The following is a 15,644-nucleotide window of genomic DNA, read 5'->3' on the forward strand; positions in this document are numbered from 1 at the left end:
TTACTTGGTGATCAGTCCAATGTGAAAAAAACTCAATTCAACAAGCATTTACCAATCACCTACTAGATCCAAGACATAATGTTATACATTGAAATTTTTCTTATAGCTAAACTAAATGACCAATGTTGCTATTTAAATCCATTTACCCCTTCATTCATTTTCCCTCTTCTTTTTATCCTCTTTACATTCAACCTGAGCGATGGTTTGCTGAAAAACCCAAGTCAAACTCTTAATGCACTCCATCTCTTACATTATTCTTTAAATAGGGCAAAGAATGGAGCCCTGTGAAGGTGCTGTTGTTGATTTGAAAATGACTCCCTGCCAAGCTTTCTGGAAATCATCTAATGTTTGTTTATAAGTCAACTATTGGATGGTGGCTTTAATCTTTACAAACAATATTTATTTTTAAAACTGTGAAGGGCACTTCTTATCACTGGGAACTTTGTAATTCTAAATGATTTTTAGAATTCCACTGATATGAGAGTAATAGAATAATTATTTTAGATGATTAAATGATTTTTATATATAAATTAATCATTATTTTCTAATTATATTAGAATAATAATAATGAACTTTAAATAAATGGATGATTTTTAAAATCTCATATAATTGTCATTATAAATTATAATAATAAAATAATTATTTTAAATACATAAATGATTTTTAAAATACCAGTCTATCGTACCATTTTTCAATGGTATTCGTAATTTTTAAGTAAACAAAAATTTTTGAAATGAAAAATCATACCATTTTGAATACCATAGGATAAGAGAATAGTGATTTTAAGTAAATAAATTATTTTAAAAGTTGTCAATCACTCTACTTTCTAATCGTTAAAATAACAATATTTTTGACTAAATAAGTGATTTATAAACTTACAATTAAAAACAATTTCACTATTTCCACTGATATTGGAATATTTGAATTATTATAATTGTAAAAATTAAAAGCATACATGATTGGGAATCATGTGTAGAAACTAACCTCATTGCCCTCAACCCCCCCTTATTCATGTTAATAGAAATCCTTAACATTTATTTTTGAGGCTTTTCCTTGATCAACTTCAGGCTTCCTGGAAGTTTACAAATCGAAAGTTTTGATTAGTAGTAAGCTTTTGAATTTCATCTTCCTACAGATCTGGCTAACAGCTATGTATCAAGGTTTGAAGGCTGCCACCTACTTCTGGCCAGGCTCTGATGTACCTATTAATGGCACCTTTCCATCCTATTACATGAATTATAGCAAGTAAGTAATACCTTTATGGTAGGAAACAATTGAGTAGGGAGCTATGTTTTGTGTAATTTTTCCTCTGGGCAGTTAGTTCTCCAAGAGTTGTCTTAAATTAATGGAGGGAATTCCATCTTTGGTTCTTACACAGATGAAATCACAAATCTTTGAAGTATTGACATTTCTCTACCTTTTGATTTTAGTTGGCAAGATAAGGTTTCTTCTATTGGGCTGGTCTCCTATTTCCCCTTGTTCCCCCCATTCTCTAGAGGAGGTCAATCTATTTCTCCACCCCCCCCAACTTTTCCTAAATGGGAAAGATTAATAGGATTTAGATTGTAAACACTAGTATTGTCTCTTCAAACTTTTTGGAATAAGACAAAAAGAAATCGAGTAAGAAGGATTTTTTAAAAGGAATGAAGAGAGATTATAGCATCACAGATTTAGAGCCATAAGGGACAATGAAGGTCATCTAGTCCAACCATGTCATTTTACATATGAGGAAACTGAGGCCCAGATTGAGTGTCTTGCTGACAGTCACATAGGTAGAAAGGAGCAGAATTAGAATTTCAGCCTGGGTGCACTGACTTCAGATCGAGTTCTCTTTCAATTCTTTTTTTTTTTTTTGTGGGGCAATGGGGGTTAAGTGACTTGCCCAGGGTCACACAGCTAGTTAACTGTCAAGTGTCTGAGGCCGGATTTGAACTCAGGTACTCCTGAATCCAGGGCCGGTGCTTTATCCACTGCGCCACCTAGCCGCCCCCATCTCTTTCAATTCTATTGACAACTCTCTTTTGAGAAAGATTTAATATATAAATTTTACTTATAAGAATACAAATCTAAGTGTATTATTATTCATGTTGGAAAATATCAGGTTTTCTTTGTTTAATTAACATGTTGGTAGGCATATATGCTCATTATGATCCTGTGTTTCCTTTCTCTTAACTATTTCCTTTAGCTCTGTTCCATTTGAAGAGAGAATTTCTACAGTCCTGAAATGGCTTGACCTACCAGAATCTGAAAGGTAACTGCTAACATCAAATAAAGAGAAGAAAATGCCATAATTAAGATGATTACTTGATATGACAGATCAGTTTTTTTTTGTTTGTTTGGTTTTGGTTTTGGTTTTGGTTTTGGTAGGGCAATGCAGTGACTTGCCCAGGGTCACACAGCTCATGTCAAGTGTCTGACACTGGATTTGAACTCAGGTCCTCCTGAATCCAGGGCCAGTGCTTCATCCACTGTGCCACCTAGCTGCCCTCGAACAGATCAGTCTTAATGAAAAGATATAAATATACCATGGCTCACACTCAAACCCTGATATATGGATATGGGTTTGAGTCTCTTTGCTGCTTCCCAAGTCCAGTTTGCTATTTTGGGTTAGCATCTATTCAAACCCATCTGAGTCCCCCTTCTGACGAATCTTTATGTCAGATGAAATCAAATAAAATTTGTTTTAAACAGCATGCATTTAACTAAAGTAAAATAGCAAGGTAAGTCAGAAGGAAAAGTCCACTACACCCAAAAGGGCATAGAATGTCTATCCTGGAAACAGAAACACTCTTGGTCAATTCTTGTTCCTTAGGTTGGGGCTCAGCAAGAACACCTCTCACTGCTCCACTGGCTGGGCCTCATTCCTATTGAACTCTACCTCTCTAGTTTGCTGCTTTTCCTTAGACCTGTTCTATATTCACCATTTTGTTATATGTTGTTTTAGCTCAGGATCAATGTGCATTTGGGTGGTTTCCTCCAGTTTCTCTCCATGGCCCCTAATTGCTTTATGATTGGAAAAAAAAAGAGACTTAGAGGACTTTGATATTCCGAGGAAATCTACTCTTTAATCTTATCTAACAGGGAAAATATAGTTCCCTTTGATCTAGTGGGGAATGACTATGCTAATAAGAACACATACTTTCCTTTGGTACTAAGGATTAGCAACTTCTATGTGACCAATGGGCATTTTTCTTCTTTTCTTATTATATAAATGTTGTTAACTAAGTTTTGACAGATACACCGTTGACTGTTGATGTATCACATTGTAACGTTTGGAATGATGCCACCTGCTGTAGAGTTACTGTCGTTACAACATTAAGTGAATAAATTGTAGTTACATGTTTCTACATTATTGACTAATTATTAGCAGTACCTAGTCAATGGTCTACTGGACAATTTTTGTCCCTCAGATATGGTCTGATCAGGATAGAGTACAGAATTGTTTTCCCCAACCCCAAGTCTTGGACATTATATCTCTCTCCCTTTTTTTTTTTTTTTTAGTGAGGCAATTGGGGTTAAGTGACTTGCCCAGGGTCACACAGCTAGTAAGTGTCAAGTGTCTGAGGCCAAATTTGAACTCAGGTCCTCCTGACTCCAGGGCCGGTGCTCTATTCACTGTGCCACCTAGCTGCCCCCACTTTTTTTTTTTTTAGTGCATTATATCTCTCTTAACAAAATGTGCTCTAACATTAACTTTTCTGGCAATCAAGTTACATTATTAACTCCCCTAAAATTCCAAGTCATTTTTGTTCAGATGAACTGCTGTTTAGCTAGTCCTACCCCAACTTGTACCTGAAAAATTGTGTGTCAACTTGAATATAATGCTTATTATAACACTTATAACTTATTCCTATTGCATTTCATCTACTTACAGTTGACCAAGTATTTTATTTAGCCTGTTGAAATATTTTTGGATCCTGACTTTGTCATCAGAACATATTTGCTATCCTAGCTTTATGTCATTTGAAAATTTGATAAGCCTGACATCTAGGCCTTTGTCTAAGCTCATAGGTCTACTCTTCACAGGGTTGATTCTCTTTCTCCTTTTTAAAGCTCTACTGCAGATCTCTAGTCTCTCTCCTGTTCTTAATAGCCTTTTGAAAGATTCCTGTCATTAATCATATCTTCTAGTTACTTTCATTCTCTTGGGATGCTGTCCATCAGAGCCTGGTGATTTGATTTCTTCAAGGGCAACTAGAGGCCTTCTTATATTTTCTTCCCTTTTTAAGGGTTTCAACTCCATAAGGGCCATTTTGTTTTGTTTATTCTAGGCCAAGTATAATCTTTGATAGAAAAAAATAGAAGCAAAATAAGAGTATAATTGTTCTTTCTCTTCAGAATCCACTGTCTCATCCATTTATCCCTTCATTCATTCCACATTTTTCCCAGTATAATTTAAAAAACCTTCCCATTCTTCTTTCCTCCCCTTCTGCAAATTTATGAATATTTTATAAATTTCCAAAATACTGGAGTAAAACTATGAATAAATGGTCTGGGGAGACAGATGGAGTGCCTGAAATATGTCAAGAACCCTAAAATATAGAATTGTAGATCATTGGATTCAGAGCTTGAAGGAACCTTACCCAACATCTAATCCATTCCCTTCATTTTATAGATGAGAAAGCCAAGAACTGAAGAAGTCAAGTGACTTAGCCAAAGTCAAATAGTTAAATATCAGAATGGAGATGTGACCCCAGTCCTTCAACCCCAAATCCATGTCTGTTTCCAAATAGGTAATAGTTGGGGAAAATGATAGGAAGCAAAGGGTCAGTGATGTAACATGGTCAGAAATGAAGGGAGACCAAAAAACCTTGGTTGCTATGGCTATCTTCTGACTTATGATAGTAACTCTTAAAGCCTTACCTCTCTTGGTGTCTAAAGGTGCCCCATTGTCATACTCAGATGGAAAAAAGGGGATATGCTGACAAAGTCAGATGTTTACAGGTCCATTTTTCAGGTCTGACTGGTATTTTCTTATAAAGCTGCATTAAAAAGAATTTTTCTTTGGTGGATAGTAAGAAAAAATTGACTTGTCTCTTAATCTTACCCCTAGACCAGATTTTCTTACCTTATATATAGAAGAGCCAGATTCTGCTGGACATGCAGGTGGACCAGTCAGTGGTAATGTATGTTTATTTATTTGTATTAAAAATGTTTGAGATTTGGTCATAGAGAGGCAACATGTTATAGTCAGAAAGATCATCAAGCCTGACACATTAGCTATGTGATACCTTTTTACATCTCAGTGCTCTAAGAATATAAATTGCTTAGAAAATGTGCCCTGAGGGAGTTTCATTACCTGGGACTTCCTTGTATTCATGAAGTTACAAATCTAGAGCCCATCCCCATTGGATTATGTTACCTATGTGATATTTAAAAAAAAAAACAACCTGTAAGGTGTAGAACTGTACAATGTACCTCTGAAAAAGACATTTATATTAAAATTTTATTAGAGTAAAATGGTTAAATCTATAAAAATGATCAGACAATTGGCATCATTCATCACTTTGTCTTGGCATCAAGAATGCAGTGTGGTTGGGTACTGTACTGTACTTACTCTTGAAATCCAAAGATGGCTTATGGCAAACTAAATGGAGTGTAATTCCCTTGTCTTGTGTCTAGTTTGTAGGCAGATGCCTCTAGTCACCATGGTACTTATATTCTGCTCTTATAGGTAGGACATATTTTCACTCTGTGTGCCAAGAGCGTTGGTGTATATGTAATTTATATCTATCTATACACAGGTATATGTTCATTCAATCTTTTCAGTTATGTCCAACTCTGTGATCCCGTGTGTGTGTCACACACACACACACACACAAGTAAATAAATCTATAGGAATAAGGACTGGGTTATTTCACTAGTATAGAGAACTCCATAGTGAGGCAACTCTTTCTGCCAATATAATTCATTGCCTTCCATGCAACATATAGTCTTAAAAGATATGCCTAGATCAGTGGGAGGTTAAGAGCCTTAACCATGGTCAAAAAAATCTGTATGTGTCAGAGGCAGGATTTGAACCACATCTTTTTGGCTTCGAGCCTAGTTTTTTATTCACTATGCCATGTTGCCTCTCATCTGTATCTGTATTTACATCTATGCCTACATATCTTTATTTTCTATATCTATATCCATATGTTAACATTTGAAAATGAAGGTAAACTAAGAGACTATTGTCTGAGCACAATCATCAGTGACCAATAAATTGTGTTGATAGCCTCTCTCAATGACCGGCTTGTCATCCTTAATATACTTTTGGGGAATAGAGAGTTGGGTGGGTAGGGAAGAGAATATAATTGGTTAAAGGATAGACAACATCATGGAGGTGGAGGCAACATGATTAGTGATTTTAAAGAAAGTGACAATTTGTTGTTTTGTCATTTTCAGTCGTGTCTGACTAATTCTGATCCTATTTGGGGTTTTCTTGGCAAAGATATTAGAATAGTTTGCCATTTCCTTCTACAGTTCATTTTTTTGTTTTTTTGGTTTTTTTAGTAAGGCAATTGGGGTTAAGTGACTTGCCCAGGGTCACACAGCTAGTAAGTGTGAAGTGTCTGAGGCCGGATTTGAACTCGGGTACTCCTGAATCCAGGGCCAGTGCTCTATCCACTGCGCCATATAGCTGCCCCTACAGTTCATTTTACAGATGAGAAAACTAAGGTAAACAGGGTTAAGTGATTTGCTTAGGGTCACACAGCTAGTAAGTATCTGAGGCCTTATTTGAATCCAGGATGATGAGTCTTTTTTTTTTTTGCAGGGCAATAAGGCTTAAACGACTTGTCCAGGGTCAGACAGCTAGTAAGTGTCAAGTGTTTAAGGTTAGATTTGAACTCAGACCCTCCTGAATCCAGGGCCAATTTATCTACTGTGCCACCTAGCTGCCCCATGTTGAGTTTTTCTGACTCAAGGTCTGGCACTCTATCCACTGTGCCACCAGGTTGTCTCATCACAGTTAAGGAATGTTAATTGTTTTATAGTTCCTATCTGCATCTTGCAGACCTGAATTAGCAGATTCCTTGTGCCCAGAAAAGTTTGTTATAGAGATAAGAGCCATCTTAATTGTAAAAGGACAGGTAAGGACTAATGATATATCTTTTGGGAATGATAACAAGTTAATTTGTAACTTTAAGTTAGAGGAAAAGCTGACAATTATAAAATTAATACAGCATAACATCAGTTAAACTCTTATGGTAGAAATTAGGGGTAATATTAATTTTGTTATTTTCGCATCGTATCTATTATATACCCATCCCTATTGCTATTTCTGTTTCTGTCTACATCTATATATCCACATCATATCTAATCTGTAGCTATTGAATCTATATTTTTACCTATATCTACATCTATACCAAAATGTATAATAACTAATAATGAATATGTCTATGAGAAGATCAAAGAATCATAGCTTTAGACCTGGAATGGAGCCCAGAGACCACCTAGTCTAACCCTCTCTTATTTTTAAAATGAGGAAACTGAGACCCAAGTAAGTTAGTGAGTTGTCCAAGCAGTCAGCATTAGGGGCCAGATCTTAAGACTGGTTCTTTCACTCCAGAGTCAGTAGAGTCACTCTTATTGCTGAGGTAAAAGAACATTTCAATGGCTGACATTATTGATTGGCTGCCTGTAGGTCTGTAGAACTACAGGGGAAAAATTGATTGGAGATTAGCCAGGCAAATCTTTCACTTCCATACAATCCCCTCTTCTCCAGTTCTCTTTTCTACTCCATAGTTACGTTTGAAAATTAGAGTAAACCGAGAGACAATGTTCTGAGCATGATAGATTTATTAGTCAGGCAGTAACCAATAAATTGGATCAATGGCCTCTCTCAATGACCAAAGACCCCCAGTTAGGATTCACTTCTCCTAATATGGTTTTGGGGAATACAGAGTTAGATAGGTAAGGAAGACAATACAATGGGTTATAGGGTATGTAGCATAATGGGGTTGGGGACAATATGATTGGTTATTTTAAAGACAGCAGGCTAGCACACCCTTGTGGGGCTAGTCATTATTCCTCTCAGATACTTATGGAATGTAAATTGTTTTATGGGACCCATCAGCATCTTGTGTATCTGAGTTAGCAGATTCCCTGGTGCTTATAAGGGTTTGTTAGGGAGATAAGACCCAAGGGCAGGTAAGGATAGAAAATATACCTTTGGGGATGATAATTGTGTGAGGCTAAACAAACAGATATTCATGAAGTCTCTTAAGGAATACTGGCATGAGAGATAATTTTCACTTTAAGTAACTTTAGGCTAATTTAGGTGGATTCCTGAACTCAACTAAGCCAAGTGAATGCAGACCCAATTATAAAATTAATACAACATAAAATCAGTTACAGTGTAGAATCAATATAGAAGAAATCAGAGGTAATATTATTTTGATCTTTTCGCAATGCATAGGGTAAGGGAAATGATTTGTGTACCTTGTAGGCTAGCAAAAAAAAAAAATGTGTAAATATGTAAGAGGGGGTGGGGAGGGGTTAAAAGATTTAGAGATTAGTTAAAGGTAAAGGTGGGTGGAATAGATGCCTGCTAGCTTTTCCAAGCTGAATATTTTGATTAGATACCTGGAACTAGATTTAACACCTTGTCCAGGAAGGAATGGTCTGACTAATTCAGAGAATAGAGAAATCAGTTAGGCAAAAGAGGAAGAACCAAAAAAAGAATCAGACTGAGTTCTACAGAGGACCTGGATTAAGTGAAAAAAAATCACTGTAAATCTCATAATTTCTCCCCTAATTTTAATACCTTGAATATTTTCCAACAAATTTAAAAAAATAATGACTAAAAGTAGAGCCATACTATTTTTCAGGGAAGAAAACAAAGGTGAAAAGAAATCCTGCTTCCCATTCTATTCAGCAGGATGATGGGTGATGAGGGAAAGGAGAAGAGGGGCAGCACCAGCAGTAAGAAAACCTGTGGTGCATGCCTATATGCCAAGTTCCAGCTAGTAGGGGGAAAAAAATGTGCTCCCCAGGTGTCTGGGCAGTGGGCTTATGCAAATGTTTGGAGATGTATGGAGATCTTGCAATACCTCAACCAGGGTCATGCCACCTCTTTTTAATCTAGTTGAGTTGCCTTTTTTTTTTTCAGGGCAGTGGGGGTTAAGTGACTTGCCCAGGGTCACACAGCTAGTAAGTGTCAAGTTTCTGAGGTTGGATTTAAACTCAGGTACTCCTGAATCTAGGGCCGGTGCTTTATCTACTGTGCACCTAGCTGCCCCCGAGTTGCCTTTTAAAAAAAATAATAAGTTTTTATTGAAGGAGGCGGTGTGGTACAATGAATAGAGCTTTGGCTCTGGAGTAAGAGGAAAGAGATTAAAATTTTGCCTCTAATACCCCAAGTCAATGAGACTTCCTATGCCTCAGTTTCCTCATTTGTTAAATGAGGAAGTTGAACTAGATTGCCTCTTCCAGCAATAGCTCAGCCATGCCTTCTGTTTTTACATTATAGTCTTTGGTGGACATAGATTCCTGTTGTACATAACTGAACCTTCCCTTTTAACCAATCACAGCAGTTAAGCAAAAACAATGGATGTGACGATAGCGTCTGTAACATTACGTCCCTGTAGTCTCCCTTCTTTCTGCTAATTGGAAGAAAGAATATTTTATTATCTGCACCTTGGGACCATGATTGGTTTTTCATTTACTTGGACTAGGGCTTCCTTTTAGTGATTCTTTTAATTAATAAAGTATTTTATCTTTTTTCCCGTTACATGTAAAGATAGTTCTTAACTTTTGTTTATACAAGCTTTCCAATTTCAGATTTTTCTCCCTCCCTCCCCCCTCCCCTAGACAGCAGGTTATCTGATATAGGTTTTATATATATATATATATATATATATATATATATATATATATATATATATATAAATAAAATAACATTAAACATATTTCTGCATTAGTCATGTTATAAGAGAAAAATCAGAGCAATGATGAAAAACCTCAAAATAGAAAAACAACAGCACCAAAAACAAAAGAAATAGTATGGTTCATTCAGCATCTATACTTTGCAGTTCTTTTTTTTTCCCTGGATTTGGAGATCCTCTTCTATCATCAGTTCCCTGGAACTCTTCTGTACCATTGCATTGGTGAGAAGAATATAGTCCATCACAGTAGATCAACACTCAATGTTGATGATACTGTGTACAATGTTCTTCTGGTTCTGCTCATCTCAGTCATTAGTGATTCTTTTCATTTACATTTTTGGAGCTGTTGTGGTGGGGGCAGCTAGGTGGCATAGTGGATAGAACACTGAGCCTGGAGTCAGGAAGACTCATCTTCGTTAATTCAAATATGGCCTCAGAGTCTTACTAGCTGTGTGACCTTGGGCAAGTCACTTAACCCTGTTTATCTCAGTTTCCTCATCTGAGCTAGAGGAGGAAATGACAAACCACTCTATTATCTCTGCCAAAAAACATACCCAACCCCCCGCCCAAAATGGCATCAGAAAGAGTCCAACATGATTGAAAATGACTGAACAACAACAACAACAAGGCACTGTGGGGATCATTCTTCAGATTCAGGTTATTTTAGTCAACATCCATTTATACATTTCTTCCCATGTTTCTTTCACTCATTCAGATGACTTACTTTCAATAGAAGTATTTGGGATTCAGCAATAGAAAGGAAATAGAATTTGGTGGACTGACTAATCAGAGATTGTTAATTTTGGCTCCCTGTACTCTCACTTTAGGGAAAACAAGATAACCTATCTGAGTGATAAACTCATTTCTGAAGTACCTAGATCAGTGGAATTTTTTGGGGGGGCGGGGCAATGGGGGTTAAGTGACTTGCCCAGGGTCACACAGCCAGTAAGTATCAAGTGTCTGAGGCCGGATTTGAACTCAGGAACTCCTGAATCCAGGGCCGGTTCTTTATCCACTGCGCCACCTAGCCGCCCCAATCAATGGAATTTTAAGAAGATGAATTAGTGAAAATGATTTTGAAATACTTTACACCTACAACTGTAGTAATGTTATATCGTACATAGGTTATGGGATCACTCTCTTAATTCCTGCTTAGACTAATTGGTTCAGTCTCTAGAACACTGCTCCTGCTTCTCTCCTCTGGAGTTCTAGGGGTAACCTTAAGGAGTTTGGGGTAGTCTTCTCTAGTATCGTTGCCACTGTTACTATTTTCCCCCCATAGAGTAGTTCCTCTTACTCCTCCCTGGAAGGCGGTCTGGGAAGAAAGAGTTCTTCCATTTACCTGACCTTTTGCACTCACATTAAAGTTCTAGTTCAGTAGTGAGTTAAGTCTTTTTTGTCATTAACAGGCAACAAATCATCAAATATATGCATGTGCTCTGAATTAGTGAGAGAAAGGAACCCTCTCTCACCTGTGGCTGGAACCAGAGTCACCAAGCCTCCTTATGGGTTGCCTGTAGGCAGATCATATCGAACCTGCTCCATTGTACTTGTCCATTTACTAAATCCCCATTGTGTGCCAGGCACCAACACACTGGAGATGCAAAGAAAGTCAAAAGACTTGTCTGCTCTCAAGGAGCTCACAGTCTAATGGGTGAGAAAACATGCAAACAACCCTGCACAAATAAACTACTAAAAAGGATAAATTGGAAATAGCCAACAGAAGGAAGACATTAGAATTAAGGGGGATCAGGAAAAGCTTCCTGTAGAAGGGAACGTTGTAGCTGGGACTTGAAGGAAGCTAGGGAAATCCGGATGCTGAGATGGAGAGGGAGACCATTCCGGGCATGAGGATTAGCCAGTGAAAATGCTGGTGTCAGGAGAAGGAGTGTCTTGTTCAAGAAACAGCAAGGCCAGTGTCACTGGACTGAAGAGCTTAAGAGTGATATGTGTAAGGTGTAAGACTGGAAATATGTGTGTGCGGGAAAAGGTTATAAAGAGCGTTAAATGCCAGACAGAGGGTTTTATATTTGATCTGGGAAGTGATAGGGAGCCATTGGAGTTTATTTAGTGTGGGGAGGGGAGAAGGAGAGGGAGAGGGAGAGAGAGAGAGAGAGAGAGAGAGAGAGAGAGAGAGAGAGAGAGAGAGAGAGAGAGAGATCATATCTGTCCTTTAGGAAGTTTAATTTAACAGCTTAGTGGAGAGTGGACTGGAGTGGGGTTGGGAAAACCGACCAGCAAGTTATTGCAACTGTCCAGGTATGAAATGTTAAGGACTTATACCAGGGAAGTAACAGTTTTAGAGGAGTGAAGTAGGAGTATTCAAGGGATGCTATGAAGGTGAAATTGATAGACCTTGGCAACAGATTGGAAATTGGGGGGGTTAAGAGAATGAAAAGTTAAGTATGATACCTAGATTTTGAGCCTGACTGACTGAGAGGATGATGTGCCCTCAGTAGTAACAGAAAAATTAGGAAGAGGGGAAAGTTTGGATGGAAAAATAGTGCAAGATATTGTAACGATTGGAATGGCGCCACCTGCTGGAGACCCCTTAACAATATCTAATAGGCTGTTGGAGATGTGAGACTGGAGGTTAGCAGAAAGTGAGGGCAGAATAGGTAGATTTGAGAATCATAAGCTTAGAGATGATAATTGATAGAGGGAGAATTCAAGAGGACAGAGGTATACACATACACCTCTTGTTCACACACACATGTATTTATATATATGTAGATACGTATACATATTATATGTATATCTATATATTATTCTATAATAATTAAAACTATTCAACAGTTATAATAATAAGCCTTTATTTCCTTTCTGATTGATCCACTGAAGTAATTTATAATACATTGCCCACAGAAATAATGTAGTTTTACAATAGAGGCTTATTCCCAAAATGTTATTTAAGAATTGTCCAGTATATTCATCTATGCACAGCAGGAATATGCAAATCAACCAATCAACAAATATTTAAGTGCCTGCTGTGTGCCAGAAACTATGGTAGGCACAAGGGATACAAATATAATGATGAAACAAACCCTCCTCACAAGAAGTTTACTTATAAGAAGCTTATAGGGAAGATGCAACCTATACTTTTAAATGAGGTATAAATTTTAAATGAGGTATAATTCTCTATTCAAAAGGTAATTACCAAAAAATACAATCCCTGGGGGCAGCTAGGTGGCGCAGTAGATAAAGCACTGGCCCTGGATTCAGGAGGACCTGAGTTCAAATCCAGTCTCAGACATTTGACACTAGCTGTGTGACCCTGGGCAAGTCACTTAACCCTCATTGCCCTGCACCCCCCCTCCAAATACAATCCCAATCATAATAGTAATAAAAACCTATTGTCTTACAAAAAATTCCAGGTACAACTAACCAACTGGATATTTATATAAATATAATGCTACTTCATTTAATTTGGACTATAGAGAAGAACTGTAACTCAGCTAGTTTTTTTTTTTAAAGAGTGGAGAAGTATGATTTTCTTTTAGGATTTACTTATTGGGGGGAGGGGGAAGCCTATTGCTAACTCTTTAAATGCTTGTTTAGCCAGATGTGAGATTTGTTCATCTGCTTCAATATATTCTGAGCTTTAGTTCTCAGTGTTCCTAGAAAATTCCACTTTCTTATTCTTTTCCATTTTAAACTTGCTTCTAAATATCCGACCATTTTGTCCACAGTATTTGCATTCACTCAGAAGTTAAACAAATATCTTAATTCTTTTGATTGAAAAATTTAGACATCTGACAAATACAGACCATGCTGGATAAGAGCCCAAGTTTTGCAGAGTCATACTATATTTAACCATGTAATATCAAACAGGGTTTGGGAAAACTTGTATGGCATTTTGTAGTATGCATACGTTCTAGGAACACACATTAGAGGGTCACATTAGAGAGTTTCTTGTGTAGGAAACAGATATGACCAGGAAACATGTATAACACATATGGCTGGGTCAGCTTGTGCTGCTCATTCTCCCACAGATAGACTAATGTCTTAGGATATCATTGAACAAGCTATGCTGAAGAGAGGCACCAGGATGCTCTGCTATCTCTGTTGTACTGCTCTATATTGGGCACTTCCATGGAGGACGTAGTTTGGTTGACTGCTCTCTGCTGCCCCCTGGAGTCTCTGCTGAGCTCCTATTTTCTATCTGTTGAAATATCTGAACAATTTTCAGGGCTAGTCTGGGCTGGTCTCTGCTGTTTTCTATAGGCATCTCCATTGCTCTCTGCTACTCTCTTCTGCTCTCTGCTTCCATCTATTATTCTACAACTAACATCTAGCCTCTTTTCCCAAGGGAGATTGGGGAGTAGGCATTCATCAGATCATAGCCCCAGGAGTTCCTTAACTCTTTTCTGATTTCAGACCTTGGTCAGTCCCACAAAACCAGGACAACTTAACTGTCAACAGTATTGTTTTTGAACATGAATGATGATGTTGATGTTCTCACCAGTGACCTTTTTGTTTTTCTGGCATGCTTTGAATAGTATCTTTTCTTCCCACATTTCAGAAGAAACTTTATCTCTTGTCAGGTATATAAAAGACAAAGCAGGAAAAGAAAGAGTAAGCTCATAGAGCTGTGACTTCAAAGAAAAAAAATCTCAGATACATTCTGAAAACATGAAAAAAAATTCATTTCTTGTCTCACTATTCAGTTCATACACGACTTTTTCACTCAAGGTCTCTCTCTACTTTTTCTCATTAGGTGGTCTAACTTTACCAGTAGACATTTGTGACATGATGCATTAAAATAATCTCTAATCTTTTAAAATCCATTCTATCTCCCACTGAAAAATATCACAGGAGCTCATTTGATATTAGTTTTACCTTTAATGAAAAAATATAAACCCAATTTTGTCTTATAGAAACAATGACTATAATGAGATACATACTAAGGACATCATTATTATGAAGTAAATTGGGCTTTGCTGCAGGGTACCTACATCTGAATGGATGGTCTTTCCTGGGAGAGGATCCTTCATTCTTGGAGCACCTATAGCTTCTGGGCTTCACTTTGTAATATTCACCTGGTATAATCACCCTCCAATCTGCTATCTCCAGGGTTTTACCAGGTTCTACCTTTCCCTAGAATGTAGATACACTTTTTTTTTTTTTTAGTGAGGCAATTGGGGTTAAGTGACTTGCCCAGGGTCACACAGCTAGTAAGTGTCAAGTGTCTGAGGCCGGATTTGAACTCAGGTCCTCCTGACTCCAGGGCCGGTGCTCTATCCACTGTGCCACCTAGATGCCCCTGTAGATACACTTTTTTGTTTGTTTGTTTTTGTTTGTTTTTGTGGGACAATGGGGGTTAAATGACTTGCCCAGGGTCACATAGCTAGTAAGTGTCAAGTGTCTGAGGCAGGATTTGAACTCAGATCCTCCTGACTCCAGGGTCAGTGCTTTATCCACTGCACCACCTAGCCGCCCCCTGTAGATACACTTTTAAACCCAGCTCTATACTTCTAGGACAAGGCTTCCACTCCCTCTCTAGTGCAAGGATTCTTAAACTTTTTCCACTTGCGACTCCTTTTCACCCGAGAAATTTTTAAGTGACCCTGGGTATATAGGTATATAAAATAGGTATATATAACCTTTTATTGTTGCTAATTTTTTTGCAACCCCAAAATTCAGTCACATAACCCCCTATTAGGGTTGTGACCCAAAGTTTAAGAAGCTTTGTTCTAGTGCAACTGTGCCCATAGCTTCAGACTGTCCTTTCTCAGCTCTCCACTACGGTGCTCCCATAACTGCCTTTACTCTGGT

General features: G+C 37.6%; 1 protein-coding gene across 1 annotated transcript in view; it reads left to right on the top strand.

Moving 5' to 3' along the window:
- ENPP3 (ectonucleotide pyrophosphatase/phosphodiesterase 3) overlaps positions 1-15,644 on the top strand; it is a 133,454-nt gene that overhangs the window by 49,788 nt on the left and 68,022 nt on the right. Inside the window, exons 10-12 of the mRNA XM_044004360.1 lie at positions 1,136-1,245; positions 2,186-2,251; positions 5,054-5,126. Of these exons, the coding sequence (XP_043860295.1) occupies positions 1,136-1,245; positions 2,186-2,251; positions 5,054-5,126 (249 nt within the window). The remainder of the gene's footprint in view (positions 1-1,135; positions 1,246-2,185; positions 2,252-5,053; positions 5,127-15,644) is intronic.

Source organism: Dromiciops gliroides, chromosome 4 (genome assembly GCF_019393635.1).
Source record: "Dromiciops gliroides isolate mDroGli1 chromosome 4, mDroGli1.pri, whole genome shotgun sequence".
In the NCBI taxonomy this organism is placed as follows: Eukaryota; Metazoa; Chordata; class Mammalia; order Microbiotheria; family Microbiotheriidae; genus Dromiciops; species Dromiciops gliroides.